General features: G+C 56.0%; 1 protein-coding gene across 2 annotated transcripts in view; it reads left to right on the top strand.

The window, feature by feature from the left end:
• Nucleotides 1-19,406, top strand: part of IGSF21 (immunoglobin superfamily member 21) — a 233,101-nt gene extending 213,695 nt beyond the window's left edge. For both annotated transcript variants that reach the window (XM_053898906.1, XM_019461546.2), the window contains 6 exons: nucleotides 6,222-6,337; nucleotides 9,040-9,514; nucleotides 17,300-17,385; nucleotides 17,751-17,943; nucleotides 18,339-18,377; nucleotides 19,171-19,406. In XM_053898906.1, coding sequence (XP_053754881.1) covers nucleotides 6,222-6,337; nucleotides 9,040-9,514; nucleotides 17,300-17,385; nucleotides 17,751-17,943; nucleotides 18,339-18,377; nucleotides 19,171-19,244 — 983 coding nt within the window. In that variant the 3' untranslated portion in view covers nucleotides 19,245-19,406. The remainder of the gene's footprint in view (nucleotides 1-6,221; nucleotides 6,338-9,039; nucleotides 9,515-17,299; nucleotides 17,386-17,750; nucleotides 17,944-18,338; nucleotides 18,378-19,170) is intronic.
• The last annotated feature ends 1,514 nt before the right edge of the window (nucleotides 19,407-20,920 follow it).

Raw genomic sequence — 20,920 nt, 5'->3', positions numbered from 1 at the left:
CCCACAGCATTCCAGGGTCTCGAGGGATCCCTTCCACAAACGGGCTGTGTGCTTGCCTGGGCCGGGAGAAATGAAGGAAGGAGGGAAGGAACAAACAAAACAAGAATTGAACTTGAACTCCTGTGCGGCAGGCCTGCGCCAGCTCTGAGGTTAGGTGGGCAAAAGACAAAGCTCCAGACGTCCGGGAGCACAGTCTCCTGGAGAAACAGATGTGGACCCGGGACAGGATGACGGGCACCTGTGAGAATGACAGGTGTACAATGCTCCAGGAACCCAGAGGATAAGCCCTGACCGAGTCTGGCAGCGTCCTAGAAGGCTGCCGAGGGAGGCAGTCCCTAAGGCCAGCCCTAAAGGATGAGGCAGAGTTAACCAGCAGAAGGATCGCTTTGTGCAGGGCACGGAGGAGGCGAGCTGCAGAAGGAACCTTGGGCAGCTCAGTGTGGAGCAGGGTGGCTGCCTGGAGGAGGTGCTCCTTCGAGCAGCGTCTTGTAGAAGCCGGAGAGACCGGTGGAGAGGATGGAAAGACACTGTGATGGGAGACCCCCCTCCCAAAAAAGGAAGAAATTAAAAAATAGGGAACGTGGAGGGACATTTGTATTCACGCATGGACACTTTTATATATTAAGAGGGTGGCTTTCTTTTTCCTTGAAATTCGGGATAATGACTGGTTGCTGATTGAAGGGAAGGCAGTCAATAGAGCAGGCATGCTGAGAGAAAAGAATGGATTTTTTGCAAATAATACAATTTTGAACTTGTCTCCCCCCCCCCCCGCCCCTCCCCACGTCTAATTGATTACCACCCCGTGATAAATGACATTCAGAGCAGGAATGTGCCCAGCACCGTCACACAGCGGTACCCAGAGAACGACGGATTATCCCTCCCTCAGACAAGGGCCACTCCTGGAAGAGAAAGAAATTCCCTCAGCCCAGGAAGGGGCGTGGTCAGTCAAAGGGGTAATATAAATAGTCCCTTTCTGTTCCTGCAGCTTATAGAAGGTTTGTGTCCATTTTCTCGTTTGCTCCTCCTCTCAAAAATCCTGGAAGCAGACACGTTGGCAGGGTGTGTTTTATTGAACCCATTTTATAGATGGGAAGACTGACATCCGGTGGGTCAGCTGACTTGCCCGTGGTCCCATGTGATGTTGGTAGCAAGCAGGGCCTGCACCGGAACCTCGGTGTGGCTCTCTCGGAGCCGGGACCCCGGCAGGCGCTGGAGAGGACCCCACGGGCGGGGAGAGAACCGGACTCTAGGAGATGCAATTAGACACGGGCCTGCTGGGGTTTGTATGAGGACAGGTTTGTGTTCCCGAATTTCAAAGGCCACCAGACGGTTTACAGAGCAGCGAACGATCGCATTATCTTCAAAGTGAGTTACGATGACCAAAACAAAGTTCTGCTTTCAAGATAAAGACAGGCAATATTTCAGAGTTAATTTCATAAAACTGATCACCCGACCGTTACCTCACTGTGTCGATGTTAACTGTGAAGGAGAAAATAACGGCATCCCTGGATGGCCGTGGGACAGAGGCAGCAGAAGTTGTTCTGTGGCGGCCGCTGAGACGGACGGGCAGGCACACTTTACCTGTCCCGATGCTGGAGAAAATGGGTCCAAGAAACTTCCAGCAGCAACCCTCTCTGCTTAAGACAAAGAAGTCAGACAAAACTGAGACGTTGACCGGCTGGACTTGGGGACAGGGGATCCGGGGGAGTTTGGTGGTGGCGGTCTTTGTGTTGACCATGGACGTGTAGAGCCAGGCGGGGTTGGGGGGCGGGGTCTTCCTACAGCCCAGGGCCGGCTGTGCGCTAACGTGTCCGGAAGTGGCTTGTAAACCCTGAAGCTCCGCCCATATCCGGGCTCTTACTGCCGTGGCCGCAGCCATGCGTCCGATCCAAACACACCTGCTCGGTGTCTCTTCACCTGAGGACGGTCCTTTCAGGTAAACGGTGCAGGTGGGTGCTCCCCGCCCCCCGGGGGAGCCCTGCCTCGGCACAGACACCTCTGAAGACGCACCCTCAGATCCACAGGAATGAGACACTCCTGGTGGGTGCACGGGACCCTGGCCCGGAAGAGTCGGGGGAGAGACTGCTGAGCCAGGGGTCTTGGTGGATTCTTTGCCATTCTATGCCACGTGGGTCACAGTCAGGTGGCCTGCTTTATCGTGCTGATTCCAGAGCCCAGCTTGGACCTCGGGATTGTTCCTGTCCAGGAAGCTGCATGGAAGTTATGCTTGGGCCGCCGCTGGCCATCTGCCTTGGGCTGGACAAGTGCTCCCGGGGCCGCGGGGCCAATCCCAGGGGGCGCATTGGGGGCTGCTTGCTTTGACCTCGGCCAGAGATTGTAAGAGGGACAGGTGTGGGGATGAGCGTGGGGATGGCGTTGGGGTCTGGGAAGGGATGGAGGCAGAAATGAGCGTCCACAGTTATTACAGCTCTGCTGTGTCATCGGCCGTACAACCGAAATCTGTTATTGTCTTAGGAGCTTGATTAACTGTACACATTGCTAACACCTGCTCGGAAACATAACGAGGGACAGGGACACGTCTCCCAATCAGGGTCTGTGTGGGCAGCATGCGTGACGCGGGTGCAGATCTCCGGAATGGGGATGTGGGCAGGCACGAAGGTGCGTGTGTGTGGGCGCGCGTGCGTGTGACTGGGGACAGGGGCGCCCATGCTCTGCAGAGAACCCTGGCCAGGCTTTGGAAGTGCTGGGTGCCAGTCTGGGCTCTGCCAACGGACCTACAGTGTGACTGTAGGCAAATATCTCCCTCTCTGACCTCAGTTTGCTTACCTGTAAAATGGAAGGTCTCGACCAGTGTTGTCCAACAGAGACCCCATGCAAGTCCCGTATGTAATTATAAGTTTTCCAATCACCACATTGAGAAAAGCGTTGCAAGGTGGATTAATTTTAATAATATATGAAGTCCAGTAGAGCCCAAATATAGCTTCAGCAGATAACCACTATAAAATATTAGCGATACCTTTGACATTCTTTTTAAAATGGCTTTCGAACTTCAGTGGGTATTTTACGCTGACAGCACACAAGAACTCAAAAACGCCTTTCGAGTGCACAACAGCCACATGGGGTGAGTGACTCCTGCTTTGGAAGGTGCCCCGTGGCACCTTCTGGGCTTCTCACTTACCTGTGAATGCCCCCGAAGGCAGAGACCTTTCATTCTCCTGCCCAGTAGCCGGGAGCCTCCAGAAAGAACGTTAGTAATGAATCCTGCTAATGAGTGCCGATGACACGTACAGGATGCACTTTCAAAACACCTTTCAGGTACTATGTCACTGAATCATCACAGGTACCCTGTAATCCCCTTTTGTGGAGGCAGAAATTGAGGTTCAGAGAGGTTAGGTAACTGGCCCAAGGTCACACAGCCTGTAAGTGGGACAGCTGGTCTTTGAGCTCTAGGTAGGCTGATTCACAGCCCACAGTTTTAACCACTGTCCTGTCCTACCTCCTGATAATAGCGATGCAAATAATAATGAAAACTGCTAGACTCCGCCCCCCCCCCACCCCAGGCATCTTGTAAGAATCATCTCTGCTCCCCAGAGCAGTCCAATCGAGGAAGGTTCTAAGGGTCTCAATGAAAGTGAGAAAGGATGAGAGATATCGAAGGTGCCTCGTGTCATTTCTGAGCCTGTCGGATTCTTGGAGGGTATACTTACATCCGTGCACACGACCACGAGCGGTGCCCGAGTTTTACGCCAAAGCTCTGATTGGCGTGGTCCCTTCATCTCCGGGGTAGCCGAGTTAAGTAGAGCCACCCACAGGAGAGCTCCCGAGGGATCTGGGTCACGAGGCGTCCGTGAGGGTTCCCCGTGGCTCAAACGTGCCCACGTGGGCCTAAAGGCACCCACAGAAACGAGCTCTTTTCTTCTTTCCAAAGACCACGGAGGCGCAGCCTCTTGTCAGAGCTGGGGCTCTGGAGTCGGGGCGCTCAGGTTCAGATCCTGACTCTGTGAACCCGGGGACGGCCTCCCGCACCTCTTCAGTTTCCCGTCTGTAAAATGGGAGTAAACACACCCACCTCGTAGACTGATGGGGAGGATTGCATGCGTTCACCCAGGCTAAGGGCTTAGCACAGCTCCTGGCTGCATCGTGGGTTCTTGCTGTGGGGCCCCAGGTGTTTCACTGGAGTCTTAGAGTAAGTTCGATGGCAGAACCTGGGACTTCTGGGTAATTGAAGCGCTCCTTGTATGTTTCCCCTCGCGGAATTCCTACCCCACTTACCACCTGCTTTATACAATCTTACACTTAATTACAATTCTGCATCTGTTGTTTTCCCATTGTTTCCTGTTCATGCCGCTTCCCTTGCCAATTGCACAGCGCGTGGTGGCTGCGCGAATGAATGAATGGCTCATACCTGGCTTCCTTTCACCAGACCTCAAAATAGAGTGGCCAGGCGGCTGTCACCCCCACCCCCCAGCCTGTGAGCTTCTCTGTTTTATCACCGGGCGCCTACAGCGGGCGCCTGGCACCATGCCCGGCACCTAGTAGGTGTCAGGAAATGTTCGTTGAGCTTAATTAAACTTACCTGGAGTGAAAACCCCCTGCAGGAAGGAAAGGCCCCGGCTCTTCATCCTCTCCGTTTCCCCCTGCCGCGCTTGACCCCAGGCTGGGTAAGCCAAAATGGACAGCCCTTCCCAAGTGAAGTCCTCAGATCCTGGCTCCTGTCCTCCTGAATGCAAGGGGACTGCGGAAATAATAGTGTGAATCCGAAGAATAGCAGATTCCTGGGGCGCCTGGGTGGTTCGGTCGGTTAAGCGTCCTCTTTCGGCTCAGGACGAGAATGTGGTTCATGAGTTTGAGCCCCACGTAGGGCTCTGTGCTGACAGCTCAGAGCCTGGAGCCTGCTTTGGGTTCTGTGTCTCCCTCTCTCTCTACCCCTCCCCTGCTCTCTCCCTTTCTCTCTCTCTCTCTCTCTCTCTCTCAAAAATAAATATTTAAAAAAATTAAAAAGAATAAAAAAGAATAGCAGCTTCCTACCATGTGCTAAGCCCTTTCACACCTAGGAGCTGGCCCCTCCTTCACCTGCATCTGCCAAGTTTTACTCCCATTTAGCAGATTGGGGAACTGAGGCTCAGACCTTTGGTAACTTGCCCCAGGACGTGGAGGTTTGGCGACCTGGCTGAGATTTGGATCCAGAGGTTCCCAAAGGCTCCACGGGTGTCCTCTCCACTACCCCACAGTGCCCACCCAGGAGCCCTGGCTTTGTCACACCAGCCAGTGATTGCTGAGCAGAGTGAGCCAGTGGGAGGCGGGACCGGCCAAAATACACCAACTTCCAGAAAGAAAGGAAAGAGGCAGCTCTTGGCCCTAAATGCCTCTCAAAGTCACCTCCTCTCTGTTGCCCTCACCCTGCTCTAAACGGACAGCCCATCTAGCCTGAGTCACACTGTGTGTTTTCAGCGTCCAAAATGCAATTCCGATCGTGGCGCTGCTCTTGCTTAAAACTTTCAATGGCTCCCCACTGCTCTCAAGACAAAGAAGAAAACACATGACCAGTGGTGTGCTGGGAAACCCCCTCTCGGGGGGCTGGGGCAGAGAAGAGAACACACAAAAAGCCTTGATTTGTGGTGGTGGCCAGTTTCCGTGGCGTAAAGCTGCCTACTGTGGCCGATCTCAGGCTACCAGAGCAGTCCTGGAAATGGCACATGTGGGTCTCAGGCGCTGCTAGGAACCGGCCCTAGCGCACCACTGCAAGCGGTAACCTACGGTCAGCGGCTCTGCTTTGCACCCCGCACACTTCCGAGGGCCCTTCCGCCCCCATCCCCAGCTCCTTGCCCTCCCCCTGCCGCCTGCCCCGGGCTGACATGCTCCAGACCTCCGCATATGCTGTTCCCTCCAATTGCCACACTTGTCCTTTATCTTGGGTTGCTTCCTCGGGTCACAGAACTTGCTCAGACCCGGGCAGGGGCCCCTTGCCTCCTGTTACACCTCCCGGCACCTGATGCACTTCCCACGTTTAACTGTATGGTCCCTTGATTCGTGCCCTTCTTCCCAGCAGGCTGTAGGCCCCTTGAGGCCGAGCCCTTGTCCGTGTGCCCGGCAGGGACATCGTCCCGACTGCAGTTGGTGCCAGTAACACCACCTGGAGTCACGCAACCCTCCTCCCCTTCCTGCTCCCCGCACCCAGCACGGGACCTGGCCCATCTCAGGGGATCTCCTCCTGAATCTTCCACTAAACCTTTGTTTCGCTGTCCTTCCCTCTTGGGTAGCTCCCCCCACCTCCATCGAAGTGATGGCCGCAGACATGCCCGCCCCCTTCAGCCGCTACCAAGCCCAGAACTTCACGCTCGTCTGCATTGTGTCCGGAGGGAAACCAGCGCCCATGGTGAGTACCTCTGGAGTGCCCAGCTCCTCCTCCGTCCCTGCCGGGCCACCCTGCTCTGTGACTTGTCCAGGTGCAGAGGTCACCGTGGCCTCCACTTGCAGAATAAAGGGGAGAGTGTGGGAGCCCCTGCCTTGAGCCGTCTGCCTTGGTCTGACCCCATCTACTCATCTGACCCACCGAGGTGTCTGCTTTGCTCCCAAAATCCCAGCACAGAACCCCACTTTTCCTGGACCCTGGGGTCCCAGAACTGCACAGTGGGTCCTTAGGGAAGCCCAGCATCAAGCAGAGCCCTGCCCCACTTATCGGACAGAATGGGGACAAATGAGGCCCAGAGAGGGGAAGGGATGTGTTCGGAGTCACCTACAATGTTCTTGACAGACGTGGGACTCAAGTTCATGCCCTCCAGCTCCAATTCCACTGTGGAAGGAGGGAAGGGAGGAAGTCCGGAAGGAAGGTAAGAGAGAGAATTCCTGTTTGGACCAACTCCGACCCACCCTAACTGCTTTGAGGTCCGCCAGCCCAGCTCATGCATTATCGTCACGGCCACTTCAAGCGGTGGGGGCGCTAACATAGAGAACTGGGTTCTAGCCCCTGCCCTGCCTTAAGCAGAAAGATTCCCCTCTGCTTCCCAGTTTCTGCAAAGAGGCTTAGGGAGTGGACAACATTAACATTTTCAGCTTTTTTTTTAGCAGCACCAGGACCTCTTTGGTCCAAATGAAATACACGAAGCCCCACGTGTAAAACATGTAAGAGTGAAGGAAGGTCAGGTTGCCCTTATGGAACCCCGAAGCATCTGTGTGGAACCCTTGATTCCCTGAACCCATATTGAGAATCCACACGCTACGTGCTGTGAAGGCTCCCTCCACGAGAATTGTATAATACACTTGACACTGTGAGTTCAGGTATCACTAGGATTAGTGAGGGGCTGGGCTCGAGCGGAGGATAGGTAGGGTTAGAGTTCAAGGTGAGAGACAATGAATTCCAGACTCTGTCTCATAGGCGTGATGCAGTGGGGTTACCTGGGGACCCAGGCCAGTCTCACCCCAGAATCTAGACCTAGATAGACCCAGCTTCTCAGGGCAGGGCAGTAAACAGGTGCAGAGAAACCCAATACAGGGCAGTGGCCAGGTGCACACAGGCGCAGGTGGGGCCGTAAGCAAGGTTGCATAGGTACAAGTGGGGCAGTAAGCAGGTGTGCAGAGACACAGGTGGGGCAGTAGACAGGGGTGCTTAAATAAGGCTTTGGTAAGGCCCATCTCCCTGCACCCATACCTCATGGTCCCAAGGAGACAGATAGATAAAAAGGCAACTTCAACCCCAGCGATTGGTGAGAGCAGGAAATGGTCCCCAAGTTTCCCCCTTTGGAGCCCATAAAGAGGTCTGGCCTCTCTAAAATCAGACAAGCTGGTCTTTTTCTCCAAAGAACAACTTCTTTCCCAGAGGACACAAAGAAAGTCTCCCCACGGCCCTGGGGCTGCAGGAAGACTCCCCACCCCCAACCCCTGCCTGCTCCTGCCATTTAAGATATGGCAATAAAATATTCAATATTCATATACACATATATATAGTTGCACATAGATGTAAAAGACATTTCTCTCTCTCTCTACACACACACACACACACACACACACACACACACACACACACACACACACAAGATCCTTAATTCTCCGCATTCCAGGCATCTTACGTTTGCCTGGGACATCAGAACTTAAAAGAATTCTTTGGTATAAATTACAAACCTGCTTTTGAAGCACTTTTCAAAAGAAAACGAAAGAAAGAAAGAAAAACCCAAAGCAGGCTATTATGTGCATATGAGATCCTTCGCTGGAGCTATAAACTCTGACAGATTCTCTGGGTCCCACATTTCATCCCCCCCCCTTCCCCTCTCCCGCAGCCCCCCTCCTCTCCTCCCCCACATCCTCCTCCCTCCCCTCACCTGCACCAGCATCCTGAGAAAGCTGCTTCCTGCCCTCCTCTCTCCCTGTCTCCCATCGATTTATTTACCTGATTTATTAAAAAATACACCCAATCCCCACAGGCCTCTGGGCACACGTACCAACATAAAAGACAGCAAATTAAATTAAATGCCGCCTCTCAAAACTTGGGTTCCCCATTAGAGAAAGCGAGAAGATGTTTGCTTTCACCCCATCCCCACACCTCGCTGTCTCCCACACATGCAGCTGTTTCCTTCCTTCTGGTTGCAAACCTCCAAAACGCGCCCACGGAGATCCCTTCCTCTTCATTCTTCTTCGGATGGCTCACTTCCTCTCAGGCGCCTTCCTACCTTCTCCCTCGTCCAAATGCTGTCCCCAGGTGGGCACAGACCTCTCCCCCGCAGCCCAGGTGGCTGCTGGGGCTGCGCCCTGGGCCCCTGTTTCAGTACATTGTTTCATTGAAGCATCCGACAGCCCCCGGGGCAGCTGTCCTTACTCCCCTTTACAGGTAAGGAAACTGGGGCTCCAAGAGGCTCACCTGCTGGTAAAGACGGAGGTGGGCTTGGCCTCTGCCACTAGGAGCTGTGTGTGTCCCCCTCGACCTGAGCTGGCTCAGAGTACTTGGGGTGCTGGAGGGAAAGGAATGAGGGAGAGTCCATCCGGAAGGAGGAGGCGGCCTTGGAAGAACTGGCATTCTGTGGCCAGGTCCTCTGAGGTCCCACCGTTGGTCATGAAATGCTTCCCGCACCCTCCTTGTAATTTCAGGTTTATTTCAAACGTGATGGCGAACCCATCGATGCCGTGCCCCTGACGGAGCCGCTGGAGGCAAGCTCTGGCCCCTTCCAGGACAGCAGGCCTTTCCGCAGCCTCCTGCACCGTGACCTAGATGACACCAAGATGCAGAGGTCGCTGTCTCTGCTGGACGCCGAGAACCGGGGCGGGCGCCCCTACACAGAGCGCCCCGCCCGCAGCCTGACCCCGGACCCCGGCGTCCTCCTCCAGCCGACCACCGAGAACGTCCCAGAGACGGTGGTGAGCCGCGAGTTCCCGCGCTGGGTCCACAGCGCCGAGCCCATCTACTTCCTGCGCCACAGCCACACCCCGGGCAGTGACGGCACCGTGGAGGTCCGTGCCTTGCTCACCTGGACGCTCAACCCACAGATCGACAATGAGGCCCTCTTCAGCTGTGAGGTCAAGCACCCAGCGCTGTCGATGCCCATGCAGGCAGAGGTCACGCTGGGTAAGACTTGGTGGGTGCCGCTCTGCGGGGACCCTGCAGAGCTGGGGGGCGGGGAGCCTTGGGTCCTTGGGTCGCCGGCCACCACGGACGTGGGGAGGGGTGGGGCAAGGAGGCGTCCGGGGCAGGCCCAGAGATCAGGGCCGGGGTTCTTAAGGAGGTTTGCTGAGCTGGACTGGGGAACGTGGGTGGTCACAGGGAGGTCAGGAGAGCTTGCTGGACGGGGTCAGGAACACTAGAAATCAGGGGAATTTGGTCCGTCAGTATCGCGAATATGTGAGTCGGAGAAGTTTGCTGAGTGAGTAATTAAGCAGAGGAGGGTTCAAAGGTGGACACTATGGCCCCAGAGCCTCGCTCTTAGCCTCTCGCTGTGCCACATCCGTGGTCTCGGGCCCCCGAGCACTTTCACGTGTCATTCCTTGGAGACCTCACGAGCTCCCCCTACTGCCCGGCCCTGTGCTAGGCCCTGGGACCTCATCAACCCGCAGCCTGCCCCTACCACCCTCTCCGGACCCCCGCGCTTTCCACTGTCCTTTGGCGAATGTGAACCTCAGGATGCCATCTGCTCCGGGCTGGGAGGCAGAGCAGCCTCACCCCTTCGCTTTTCCCCCAGGAAAGCCGTCCCCTGCCCCTCTTGCCCAAGCAAAGCTCGGCTTCCCTGGGATGGTGCCCTGCCCCACCCCCACCGACACGGGGAAAGGACGCGTCAGACAAGGACTTGAGAGCAGCTGGAAAAGTGAGTGTGCAGCTCACAGATAAAATCGCAGTGATGAGGGCGTGCTGCCCCTGGCCTGCCCCACCCCCTTGCCCTCCCGCACCCCAAGCCAGATTAAGGACTCGCCTGCCCGCTCCCTGACCGCAGCAGGTTCCCTTGACCGGAGCCGTGCTGGCGTGCACCCCACCGCCCCCCCATCGGAGCCAGGGCAAGGCCCCTTCGCAGGCAGTGGGCATGCGCGGTCATGTGTGTGCACCCCCGGGGGAAGCGGGGAGCGGGGGACACTGCAAGGCTGCCAAGACGCAGGTGCCAAATCGGGGGGATGACACAGACCCCCGGGCTGGCTTCCCATCCAACCTTGGCTGCCGTCTGTTGGTGGGATCTCAGGCCTCAGGTCCCCGAGCCTCAGTTTTCTGACCTGTTGAATGGAGAGAATAATTGTAAGCTCATAAATATCAGGAACCAGGCTCTCCGCAGGATGATTTGCCTACAAGTTCTCCTGGCACAGGTGCCGTGAGCTTATGGGGCAGGGAGAGACGCTGTCATTATTCCCGTTTCACAAGTGAGGGGAGCCAGCCAGGCTTGGAGTAACTCTCCTTAGGTCAGCCAGCCAGGTCCGACCCCAGGCCCACATTCTTCACCACTGTGCCATCTGCTGGGGCTGTGGCCAGGGGAGCGTGCTGTGAGCTGGGGGGCGGGGCGAGGGAGAGTGGAGGACACCCCGCCCTCTGGCCACGGCGGGGAGACAGTAGGATGGGCAGGTGACCTCGGGACACAGAATCCAATCATCTGATCAGGACTTTGCAGGTCAGGCCAGGGCGGACCAGAGCCTCCCCGCGATCTCTGCTGTTCCCTCTGCCAGGATGTCCTCCCCCAGCTCAGACACTGCTCCCCACAAGAAGACGGATGCCTGGTGGTCCCAGAACCCATCTCAGTAGATGGCGACTACGTTCTTCCCATTGGCGGAGCCTGAACCCTCAGAGTCGCTTGCTTTTCCCGCTCTTTTCCCATGCTCCGCGTCTAAGCCAGCCTCAAGAACCTGCCCCCACACCTGCTGCTTCTGGTGGTTTCCTCTCCGACCACCCAGTTCCCACCTGGATTTCGCAGCCGCCAGGCTGGTCTTTCCGCTCCCACCCTCATCCATTCTGCTCTTCGTGCTGATTGATCGGCTTAAGATATAAATCAGATCCTGACACACATACACACCCACCCCAGCCCCTCCAATGGTAGACGAACAGATGCACAAAACAGAATAGAATTCAGAAATAGACCCAGAGAGAGAGAGAGAGAGTCCATCTTGATTTTTGATGAAGGCCCCAAGGCTGTTGAATGGGGAAGGAGAAGTTGTTTTAACAGACAGCCTTGAACAACCAGAGACGCTTAAGGGCAAAATGACCCCAGTCCCCTATCTCACGCACACACAAGAATTAATTTGAGATGAATCACAGGCCTAAACGTGAAATCCAACATCATAAAGCCTCTAAAGCGACACATAGGAATCTGGCTTTGTGACGTCGAGGTAGACCAGGAGTTCTTCTAAAGGTCACAAAAGGCACCAAATGAAAAATTGAACACTGGTAAATGAGACTGAGTCAAAATCCAAAGCTTCTGCTCATAAGAAGGCACCTTCAGGAATATATATAGAGGCTGAGAAGAAATACTCTCCCTACAGATTTATGACAAAGGATTTGTATCTAGAATATATAAAGAACTACTACAGATCACGAATGGTAAGACAACTCCATTAAAAAAAAAAAGAAAAGAAAGAAAGAATACGTCCGAATGGCCCATAAGCATATGAAAAGGTTTATAATATCATTAGTCATCGGGAAAATGAAGATTAGGACCTCGGTGGGGTACCGCGGCACAAGCAATAGAACGGCTAACGTGGAAAGAACGGGTAATGTCAAATGCCAACAGGGACGTGTAACCATCAGAACCTTCGTGCGTCGCCGGTGCGAGCATAAAACCGTGCCACCATGTTGGACGATTAGCACTTGCTTTCCCAGATGAAAACACCCTTACTTTATGACCCAGTAATTTCACTCCTAAGTGTTTACCCAAGACAAATGGAAACATTATGTCCACAAACGTTTGGAGGTGAATGTTCACAACAACGACAATAAAAACTGTAAGGAACCCGAATGTCCGCAATTGGGAAGGGGGGAGAACAAAACCGTGCTATTGTCCTACGATGAGCTACTTCTCATCAATACAAATGAACTCCTGTTAGTCGCAACCACGTGGACAGAGCTCAGAAAACATTATACCGTGTGCAACACGCCAGACGGCACAGAGTGCACACTGCGGGATTCCGTTTATACGGTAAACTTCTAGAACATTTACCAAAACTCTCCAGTGAGAGAAGTCAGAACAGTGTGTACCTATGGGGGGTGGGGGTGGGGTGGAAGGAGGCATAAAGGAGCCTTCCGGAGGGATGGGGGTGTTCTAGAGTTTGATTGGGACGGTGGCTACACAGGTGTTCGCATTAGGATTCGCTAAGTCGTGTTCAGAAGAGTGCATTTCCCTGCACAACTGCCATTATATTTAAAACCAAATCCCAGCGATGTCCGTACGTTACCCCCCTCTGCTCTGTCCGCTCCAGCCACGGGGTCCTCTTAACTCTTCCGTGAATGCACCCAGCTCGGGCCCACCACGGACTTTGCACCGGCTTTCCTTTCTGCCTAGAATAATCTTGCCCCAGATATTCTTAAGCCGTCTGTCCCTAAGGCCCCTGTTCAGATCTTCTACTCGGAAAGTCCTTCCCTGAACACCGTATGTCAGACAGCCTCTTCCTCCTGGCCCCATCAGCTGCTTATCTCACTTTATTCTCTGGCATCACTTTTCGCTCAACCTGCAGGTATATTACGTGTTTCCTTATTCCCTGGATCTCCCACTGGAATTTAAATTCCGTGTGGGCAGGGTCTCTACCTGCCTCGTTCACACGGTACAAGGCTCAGAATGATCCCTAACATATTACTCAGTAAGCACCTGTCTAAGAATTAAGTCATACTTTTCTGGGTTGTTGTGAAGATTAAATAAGGCAGTACATATCCAGTGCTTAGCATAGTGACAGACAGAGTAAGCACTCAGTAAATATCAGCTACTGTTATATTCATTGTTATAGCCCCAGCATTGCCCTGCACAGTAATCGGCACAGTTTAGGTGAACCACAAATAACTAGATGTATAGAGCAGATGAATGAGTGGGTAGGTGGGTGGGTGGATGGATGGATGGATGAGTGGGCGGGTGGGCAGATGGATGGATGGATGGATGGATGGATGGATGGATGAGTGGGCAGGTGGGTGGATGGATGGATGCATGGGTGAGTGGGTGGATGGATGGATGGGTGGGTGGAAGGAAGAACAGATGGATAGATGGACAGAAAGGTGGATGGAGGGACGGATGGTTGGATGGATGGATGGATGGATGGATGGATGGATGGATGGATGGAAGAACAGGTGGATAGATGGACAGAAAGGTGAACAGATGGATGGGTGGTTGGGTAGGTAGGTGGATGGATGGATGCATGGATGCATGGATGGATGCATGGGTGAGTGGGTGGATGGATGGATGGATGAATGGATGGATAGATGGGTGAATGGATGGATAGATGGACAGAAGGATGGATGCATGCATGGATGCATGGGTGAGTGGATGGATGGATGGATGGATGGATGGATGGATGGATGGATGGATAGATGGATGAATGGATGCATGGATGGACGGATGGACGGATGGATGGATGGATGGATGGATGGATGGATGGATGGAAGAACAGGTGGATAGATGGACAGAAAGGTGAACAGATGGATGGGTGGGTGGGTGGATGGGTGGATGGATGGATGGATGGATGGATGGATGGATGGGTGGATGGATGAATGGATGGATAGATGGATGAATGGATGGATGGGTGGATGGATGAATGGATGGATAGATGGATGAATGGATGGATGGTTTTAGTGAACACCCAGAATTCCTGGGGGAAACCTAGAGGAGCTTTTCCATGAGATTTCACAAGGCTGTTCTTCCAGTGGAATCTTCAGGAGAGATAAGAAGGAGGGCAGCTTATATCATCAGGATCGTTTATACTCCCCTAGACAGATGCACACCACTTTCCATTTCACATTATAGCCTCCCATCTGTCCTCCATTATCATTTTCAGAGTAACTCCTCAAAAAGTGTACTAACCTATTGTCCCCCACTTACAGGTAAGGAGACTGAGGCCCAACAAAGTTGAACTGATACATCCAAGTCATGCTGTCAGAGAGCAGAAGGCTAGGCCCCAATCCTGGGTCTCTGGACCCCCACTCTTTCTGTGTATCCAGGGGTGGAGGGCAGGGAAAGCCCAGGGGCTCAGAACATTCCTTTTGGAGACTCTCAGTGCTGTGTTCTAGGAGCAGGTGGGGGTTGGGGAGACAGAGTTTGACTGCCAGGAGCTGCTGGTGGCTGTCGGTAGGGGTGTGAGTGGGGAGGGTGACAGCAGCTGGCCTGGCTTGTGGAAGCAGCATCGGAAGCAGCAGTGGCGGGGGCGGGGGTGGGATCTTCCGCCAAGGTGCTGGTTGGTCAGCAGCTGCCAGGATGGAGCTCAGAGTGAGGGCAGGACAGACCCCTCACCTGCCCCCCTTCGTCCCCCAGGGTCAGCTCCACACAGGAGCCTCTGGGAACCTACAGCTCAGGCAGCCACGGAGAGAGTCTGGCTGCCCGAGTGAAAGACAGCACCCCTCCCTCCCCACCAGCCCTGGCCTCGGGGCCTCCCTCGGAAGACCCATTGAGCCCTGTTCCCATCACTTCCTTGCTGTGCGGCCTCTGGCAAGCTGCAGCCCTCCAGAGGGCCAGGTGTATGGCCTGCAAAATGGGTTTCATGCAACCCTGCCTCATAAGCACCCTGAGGATGGGGCGATAGGCGTAACAAGGAGTCTAGAGCATGTGAGGTTTCCTCCCACCTCACTCGCTAGGCCCAGGCCTCCGCTGGAAGGGGCGGCCGCTAGCACTGGGGGGGGGGGGGGGGGGGCCGGCAGGCCGGGCTGTTCTCATTGTTCCCATCATGCACCTGGGGAAAGCCCCGTGCAGTGACCCAACCAAGGCCACGCACGCTAGACCGGAATCCGCCCCAGCCTCCCTCCCTTCTGGCGCTGGCTGACGGAGGCGGCCCCGGAAGCCCTCCCTGCGCCCCCACTCCTCCCACCCGTGCGTCCTTCAGCCCCACGTGGCACTTCAGACGCCTGGCTCGTGGTTTAATTAATAGTCCTTTCATTTCCTTCTCAGAGAATGAACTTCGCAGTGCCAGGGAGACCACCCGCATCTGCGGGCTGCTCTGATTTCCACTTGGAGAGCTGAGCGGGAAGGAGAGGCTGGGGAGGAGGCAGGGGTGGGTCGGGGAGAGCCCAGGCCAGCCCCAGGGCCTGGGACACAGCTTTTCTCCTGCCGTCACCCCTGGAAGATGTTCGCAGAGAAGGCACGGGGTGTGGCGCTCTAACCAAAGCCTTGAGGCCTCCCTCCAGCTGGGGAGGCCTCTCCCCCATGACCCCTGACCTTCGGCCTCAGTGCCCATGGGACCTGGCTCCTCCTTCCCCCCCGGAACCCTCCTCAGGAGTTTCGTGTCTCAACTGAAATGTCACCTTCCTTGGAGGAGACTCTGGCCGGCACTCACCCTCCGCGTGAGCAGAGCATCTGCATACTGGTTTCCCGTCTGTGCACTTGCTTGTGCGTGGAACGTGTGCCCGACTCGAGTGTGAGCTCCCAGCCGGCAGGCACCTGGCTTGCCCACACTGCGTGCCCCCCGCACCGCCCAGAGCCTGGCACGGGAGTGGCTCGCTAATCGCCTGTTGAATGACTGAATGAGTCTGGGGGAAAGAGCCCCAGGAAACATGGGAAATTAACCGCGTGGGTGGCTTGGATAAGCCCCTTTGTTACTCGTGCACCTCGGTTTCCCAATCTGATCCTGAGGGGACGGGCTCAGAGGTCCCGGTGGCTCTCCCAGCCCTGACATTCTCTTGTGCGCAGGACGGCAAGGCCCCGGGCGTCTTGTCCCCCAAGCTCACGATATAAAGGGCCTTGAAAGAAGTGATACAGGAGGTGAGGAAAGAGGCAGGGAGGACAAGGGCCGATGGGAGGAGATGGTTTCCCCACACACACACCTGTCTACCCCCCCCGTACCTCCAATCTAGGGATTCCAGAAAAACCCCACTGGGCAGATTACCTAGTAGAAGGAGCATCGGGTCAGAAGGGAGACAGCTGAGTCTGGTCCTGGCTCCTACTCACTGCGTGACCTTCGGCAAGTCCCTTGCCCTCTCTGGGCCTGGTTAACCCAGCCGTGCAGGGGGTGATAACGGCAGAGTCCCGCCTCATGAGGATTTAGTGTGGGTGGCAGTTTGGGGTGCTTCAAGCCGTCGCAGCTGCTGGGACAGGCTTCCTGCCACTAACAGCCGAGTCGTTTGTGGGGTAGGCTTCTCTTGGGCGTCCCCACCTCCACCGTCCCCTGGGCTTCTCTGACCTGACCCTGATCAGGCTTGTGCTTGTCTTTCTTTTTTTTTTTTTTTTTTAATTTTTTTTAACGTTTATTTATTTTTGAGACAGAGAGAGACAGAGCATGAACGGGGGAGGGTCAGAGAGAGGGAGACACAGAATCCGAAACAGGCTCCAGGCTCCGAGCCGTCAGCACAGAGCCCGACGCGGGGCTCAAACTCACGGACCGCGAGATCATGACCTGAGCCGAAGTCGGCCGCTTAACCGACTGAGCCACCCAGGCGCCCCTTGTGCTTGTCTTTCATCCACACCGAGAGTGAACCCCACGAGGCCAGGGGTCGCGTTCTGAGCACCACCACTGAATCCCAGGTCTCAGGGTCGGACTGATTGCAGGGGCTCGGGGACTGAGTGTGCACAAGAAGGCAGGCGTGGATGGATGAATGGGCATCGTCAGAGCTCCTGGCTCAGTGGCGGCTCCCCCAAGGATGCTCGCTGCTGGACTGGAACTTTCTCTCCCACTTTCCCCGTGCCTCCTTTTCCTCGCTCAGTCTCCCCTTCTCCATATATACGCATACCTCTCTGACCTGGCCTTCCTCTCCCTACAGTTGCCCCGAAAGGACCCAAAATCATGATGACACCCAGCAGAGCCCGGGTCGGGGACACAGTGAGGATTCTGGTCCACGGATTTCAGGTCGGCCTGACTCCGAGCATCTGGAAGGGTGGTGGGAGGTGACAGGGACACCACTGGTCACCAGTATCCCTCTAAGACACTTCCCTTGACCTCAGTCCCCCAGCCGGTGAGGCGGAATGGCCTCTGGTGAGGAATGGCAAGGTTTTGCTCTCCATCCAGAGCCCAGCGCAGACCCAGCTCACGGACTTCGCATCCTTTCCGGCCCCGGAGTCCTTCTCTTGCTGGGGTTCCGGGCAGCCACTCCTGCCCCGTCGGATGGCAGGCAGCATGTGTCCAGCCCCGGCCAGGCCATGCCTCTGACCCCTTCCTGCTCTGGCAGAATGGTTCCCCCTGTGACCCAACTCTCCCCCCACCCCGACCCATAGAACGAAGTCTTCCCGGAGCCCATGTTCACCTGGACGCGGGTCGGAAGCCGCCTCTTGGATGGCAGCACTGAGTTTGACGGGAAGGAGCTGGTGCTGGAGCGGGTTCCTGCCGAGCTCAACGGCTCCATGTACCGTTGCACAGCCCAGAACCCCCTGGGCTCCACCGACACACACACCCGGCTCATCGTGTTTGGTACGCTGCCCTGAGCGGGGGTTGGGAGGGCGACCAGGGGTGGCGCCCTGGCTGGAGCCGTCCCAAGGACGAGGGAGCGGCCGGGGCCCGGGGCCCCTAAGTTTGCCTGCGAGGATGCCCCACACACAGGCACCGGAGTTCGGTGCTTGAAGCCAGATCTCTGGGTTCGGATCCCGGACGCATCACTTCACAGCCGGGCAACCTGGGGCAAGCCGCTCGACCTCCCCCATTTCTCCGTCTGTGAAGCAGACCTAATGCCACGTCCGCACAGGGGCTTTGGGCTGCCCCGAGAGGGCGCCCGCGATACCACACGGCAGGTGCCGCAAACGGGAGGGTTCCTTTGCGGAGCTCTGAATGTCACCCCAAGCCGGTTCTCTTTCCGTCCTTTCCAACAGAAAACCCAAATATTCCAAGAGGAACGGAAGACTCCAATGGTACGTCCTCACCCTCAGAGCTTCTCGCTAAAACCCAAGGGATCTGCAAGGGTCCGGGCAGCCCCGGTCTCCCCAGCGGCCCGTTCGTGTACCCTTGCCTTTGCCTCAAGCCTCAGGCGGGCGGCTGTCCTCTGGTTCAACAGAGTCTGGGTCAAGGGTGGTCAGGAATGGGTGCTGAGGCACTACGGGGGACTCAGCACCCCGAAATCAGCCAGTGGGGGTTTCCAGGGACCTAGCGTGTCCCCTTGCCACCATCCACAATGACTCTAGCTCGCTCAGCTCAGAGAACTTAGCTGCCCTGGCCCTAAGAGGATGTGTCGCCATTGACCATGGGCTTGCGCCCCCGGGCTCGGGACCACTCCACAGGGCAGCGGGGAGCACATTCAGGTGCCTCGGCTGGAGACTCTTATACCCCCCTCCCTGAGCTCCTGCCCAACCTGAGCACCGGTCCACGGGACCCAAACACCGCTCCCTGGCCCATCAGCCCTTTCCTCCCCACACTGGGCTGATCTCACATTTCACAATGGAGGCCCCCACACCCGGTCCCCACTAGATGGTCCCAGTGGCCACCAGGGAGCCTGAGCTCAGTCCAGCAAGCCCGGGGCAGGGAAGGGGTCACACCCAGTTTGGTGGGACAGGTGGCAGAGGTTGGATTTGAACCCAGGGCATCCCGTGGCTGAATCCAGACTCTGCTGGGGCCCTTTGAAGCTCTGCCATCCGGGATCCATTCCTGCCCCGCCCATCAGGGTCCGCGGCCCTGATCCTGACCCCGCTCCCTGCCGCCCTGACACAGGTTCCGCTTCTGGCCCTGCTGGCGTCCGGCTCACCTTGGTGCTCGCCCTGACAGTGGTCCTGGAGCTGACGTGAAGGCCCGGCCGCCACTCCCGCCACTCCACCCCGCGCTGACTTCGCCGCGATCGGTTTTCTTTTCTTTTCTAAACTATTTCCAGTCTGTTCTTCGTCTCTTTCTGTCTATGTCTTGGCTTCTTCAATCAGTTTAATTAAAACGAAACAATTTTCCCCACCTTAGTCTGTGGCTCTGAATTCGTCTTTTGTTCTGTGGCAGCGACTGGCACTCCCTGGCACCCAGTGTCAGGACAGGCCCTGGGGAGGGGGTGACAGAGGGGACGGAAGGCACGCTCCTTCCGGGAAGAGGAGCGGAGGTGCGGCTTACTGTCTCGGTCCAAGCGACCAGATGCGAGAAGTGGCCGGAGACTCTCAGGAAATGCAAGGCTCTTCGGGGCCGAGTGTAACAGTCAGCTGTTGCCACAGTACAGCTGCGTAACAAACCAACCCAACCTCAATTTACGCAACAACACGCATTTATTAGTATGCTCGTGTTCACGATGAAGCCGTTCCGCTGGTCTAGTCCGAGCTCAGTTGGGCAGCTTTGCTTCAGGCGACAGGTCGACTGGGCTGGACTCTTGGCTATGGTCGGGTTCAGGTCTCCACCACAGGTGTTTGCTCTAGGCCCAGGCTACAGGGGCAGTGGCTCTCCGACATTTGATGCTCTTACGGCGGCTCACCAAAGCTCAAGGAGCAACCCAAACCCCACAGCCAAGGGCAAGGCATCTGCCTGTCGTGTCTATGAATGCTTCTTTAGCCAAAACAAGTCACCTGGCCAGAGCCAACATCAATCACGATCACGCAAAAGCCAGTGGCAGAGGTTCCAGAACTTTCTACCCGACCATGAGAAGATTCCCCATGCCATTCGGCTATTCGCTCAGAGGGAAGGACTGAGAGACCCTGGGGAGGGTTGGGGTTGGCCCCTCTGAGCTGTAGCCAAGACTGAGGGTCATCGGGGGGACCCCACAGAGGACTGTATTAGTTTGGATAGGGCAGGCCATGTTGCAGTAACACAGTAACCCCAGAGTCTCACTGGCTTAGCCTAATAACAATTTATTTGGGGTTCATGCAGGTCGGGCAGCCTCTTGCATGTTGTAGCTACACTAACCAGAACACGGGGCCTCTGGAATCTCCAGGGTGGGGGAGGGGAGGGCCGGAGGCTCGCCGCGGCAGGCAGGACAATGGTCCCCCAAAGATGTCCACACCCTAATCCCCGGAACCCATGTATATGTTACTTCACACGACATAAGTCATTTTGCTGATATGATTAATTTAAGGATCTTGAGGTGGGAAGATTCACCTGGGTTATTCCAGGTGGGTCCCATGTGATCCCAAGGGTCCTTCGAGAGTGAGGCGAGAAGGTCAATGTCCGCAGCAGGAGATGTGACAGCCGCAGCAAGGGACTGGAGTGAGAGGCCAGGAGCCTACCCGTGCAGGTGGCCCTGGAAGCCAGGAGGGCACCGAAGCAGATTTTCCCCGAGAGCCTCCCGAAGGAGCTGGCCCTCTGCGGTCACTCACGTGCCAAAACACTCTTCCGGACTTCCGATCTCCAGGACGCTACGGGAATAAATGTGCCTTGTTTGGAGCCACGAAGCTTGTGGTAATGTGTTACAGCAGCCGCGGGGAAACCATCCGATCACACAGGGTGTTTTGAGGGGCCAGGCCTGGTGGTGCCACGGGCCACCTGTGTCCACTTC

The sequence above is a fragment of the Panthera pardus genome, unplaced genomic scaffold (genome assembly GCF_024362965.1).
Source record: "Panthera pardus isolate Hobbes unplaced genomic scaffold, ASM2436296v1 HiC_scaffold_11, whole genome shotgun sequence".
NCBI classification, from domain to species: Eukaryota; Metazoa; Chordata; class Mammalia; order Carnivora; family Felidae; genus Panthera; species Panthera pardus.
This window is presented reverse-complemented; position numbering and strand designations above follow the sequence as displayed.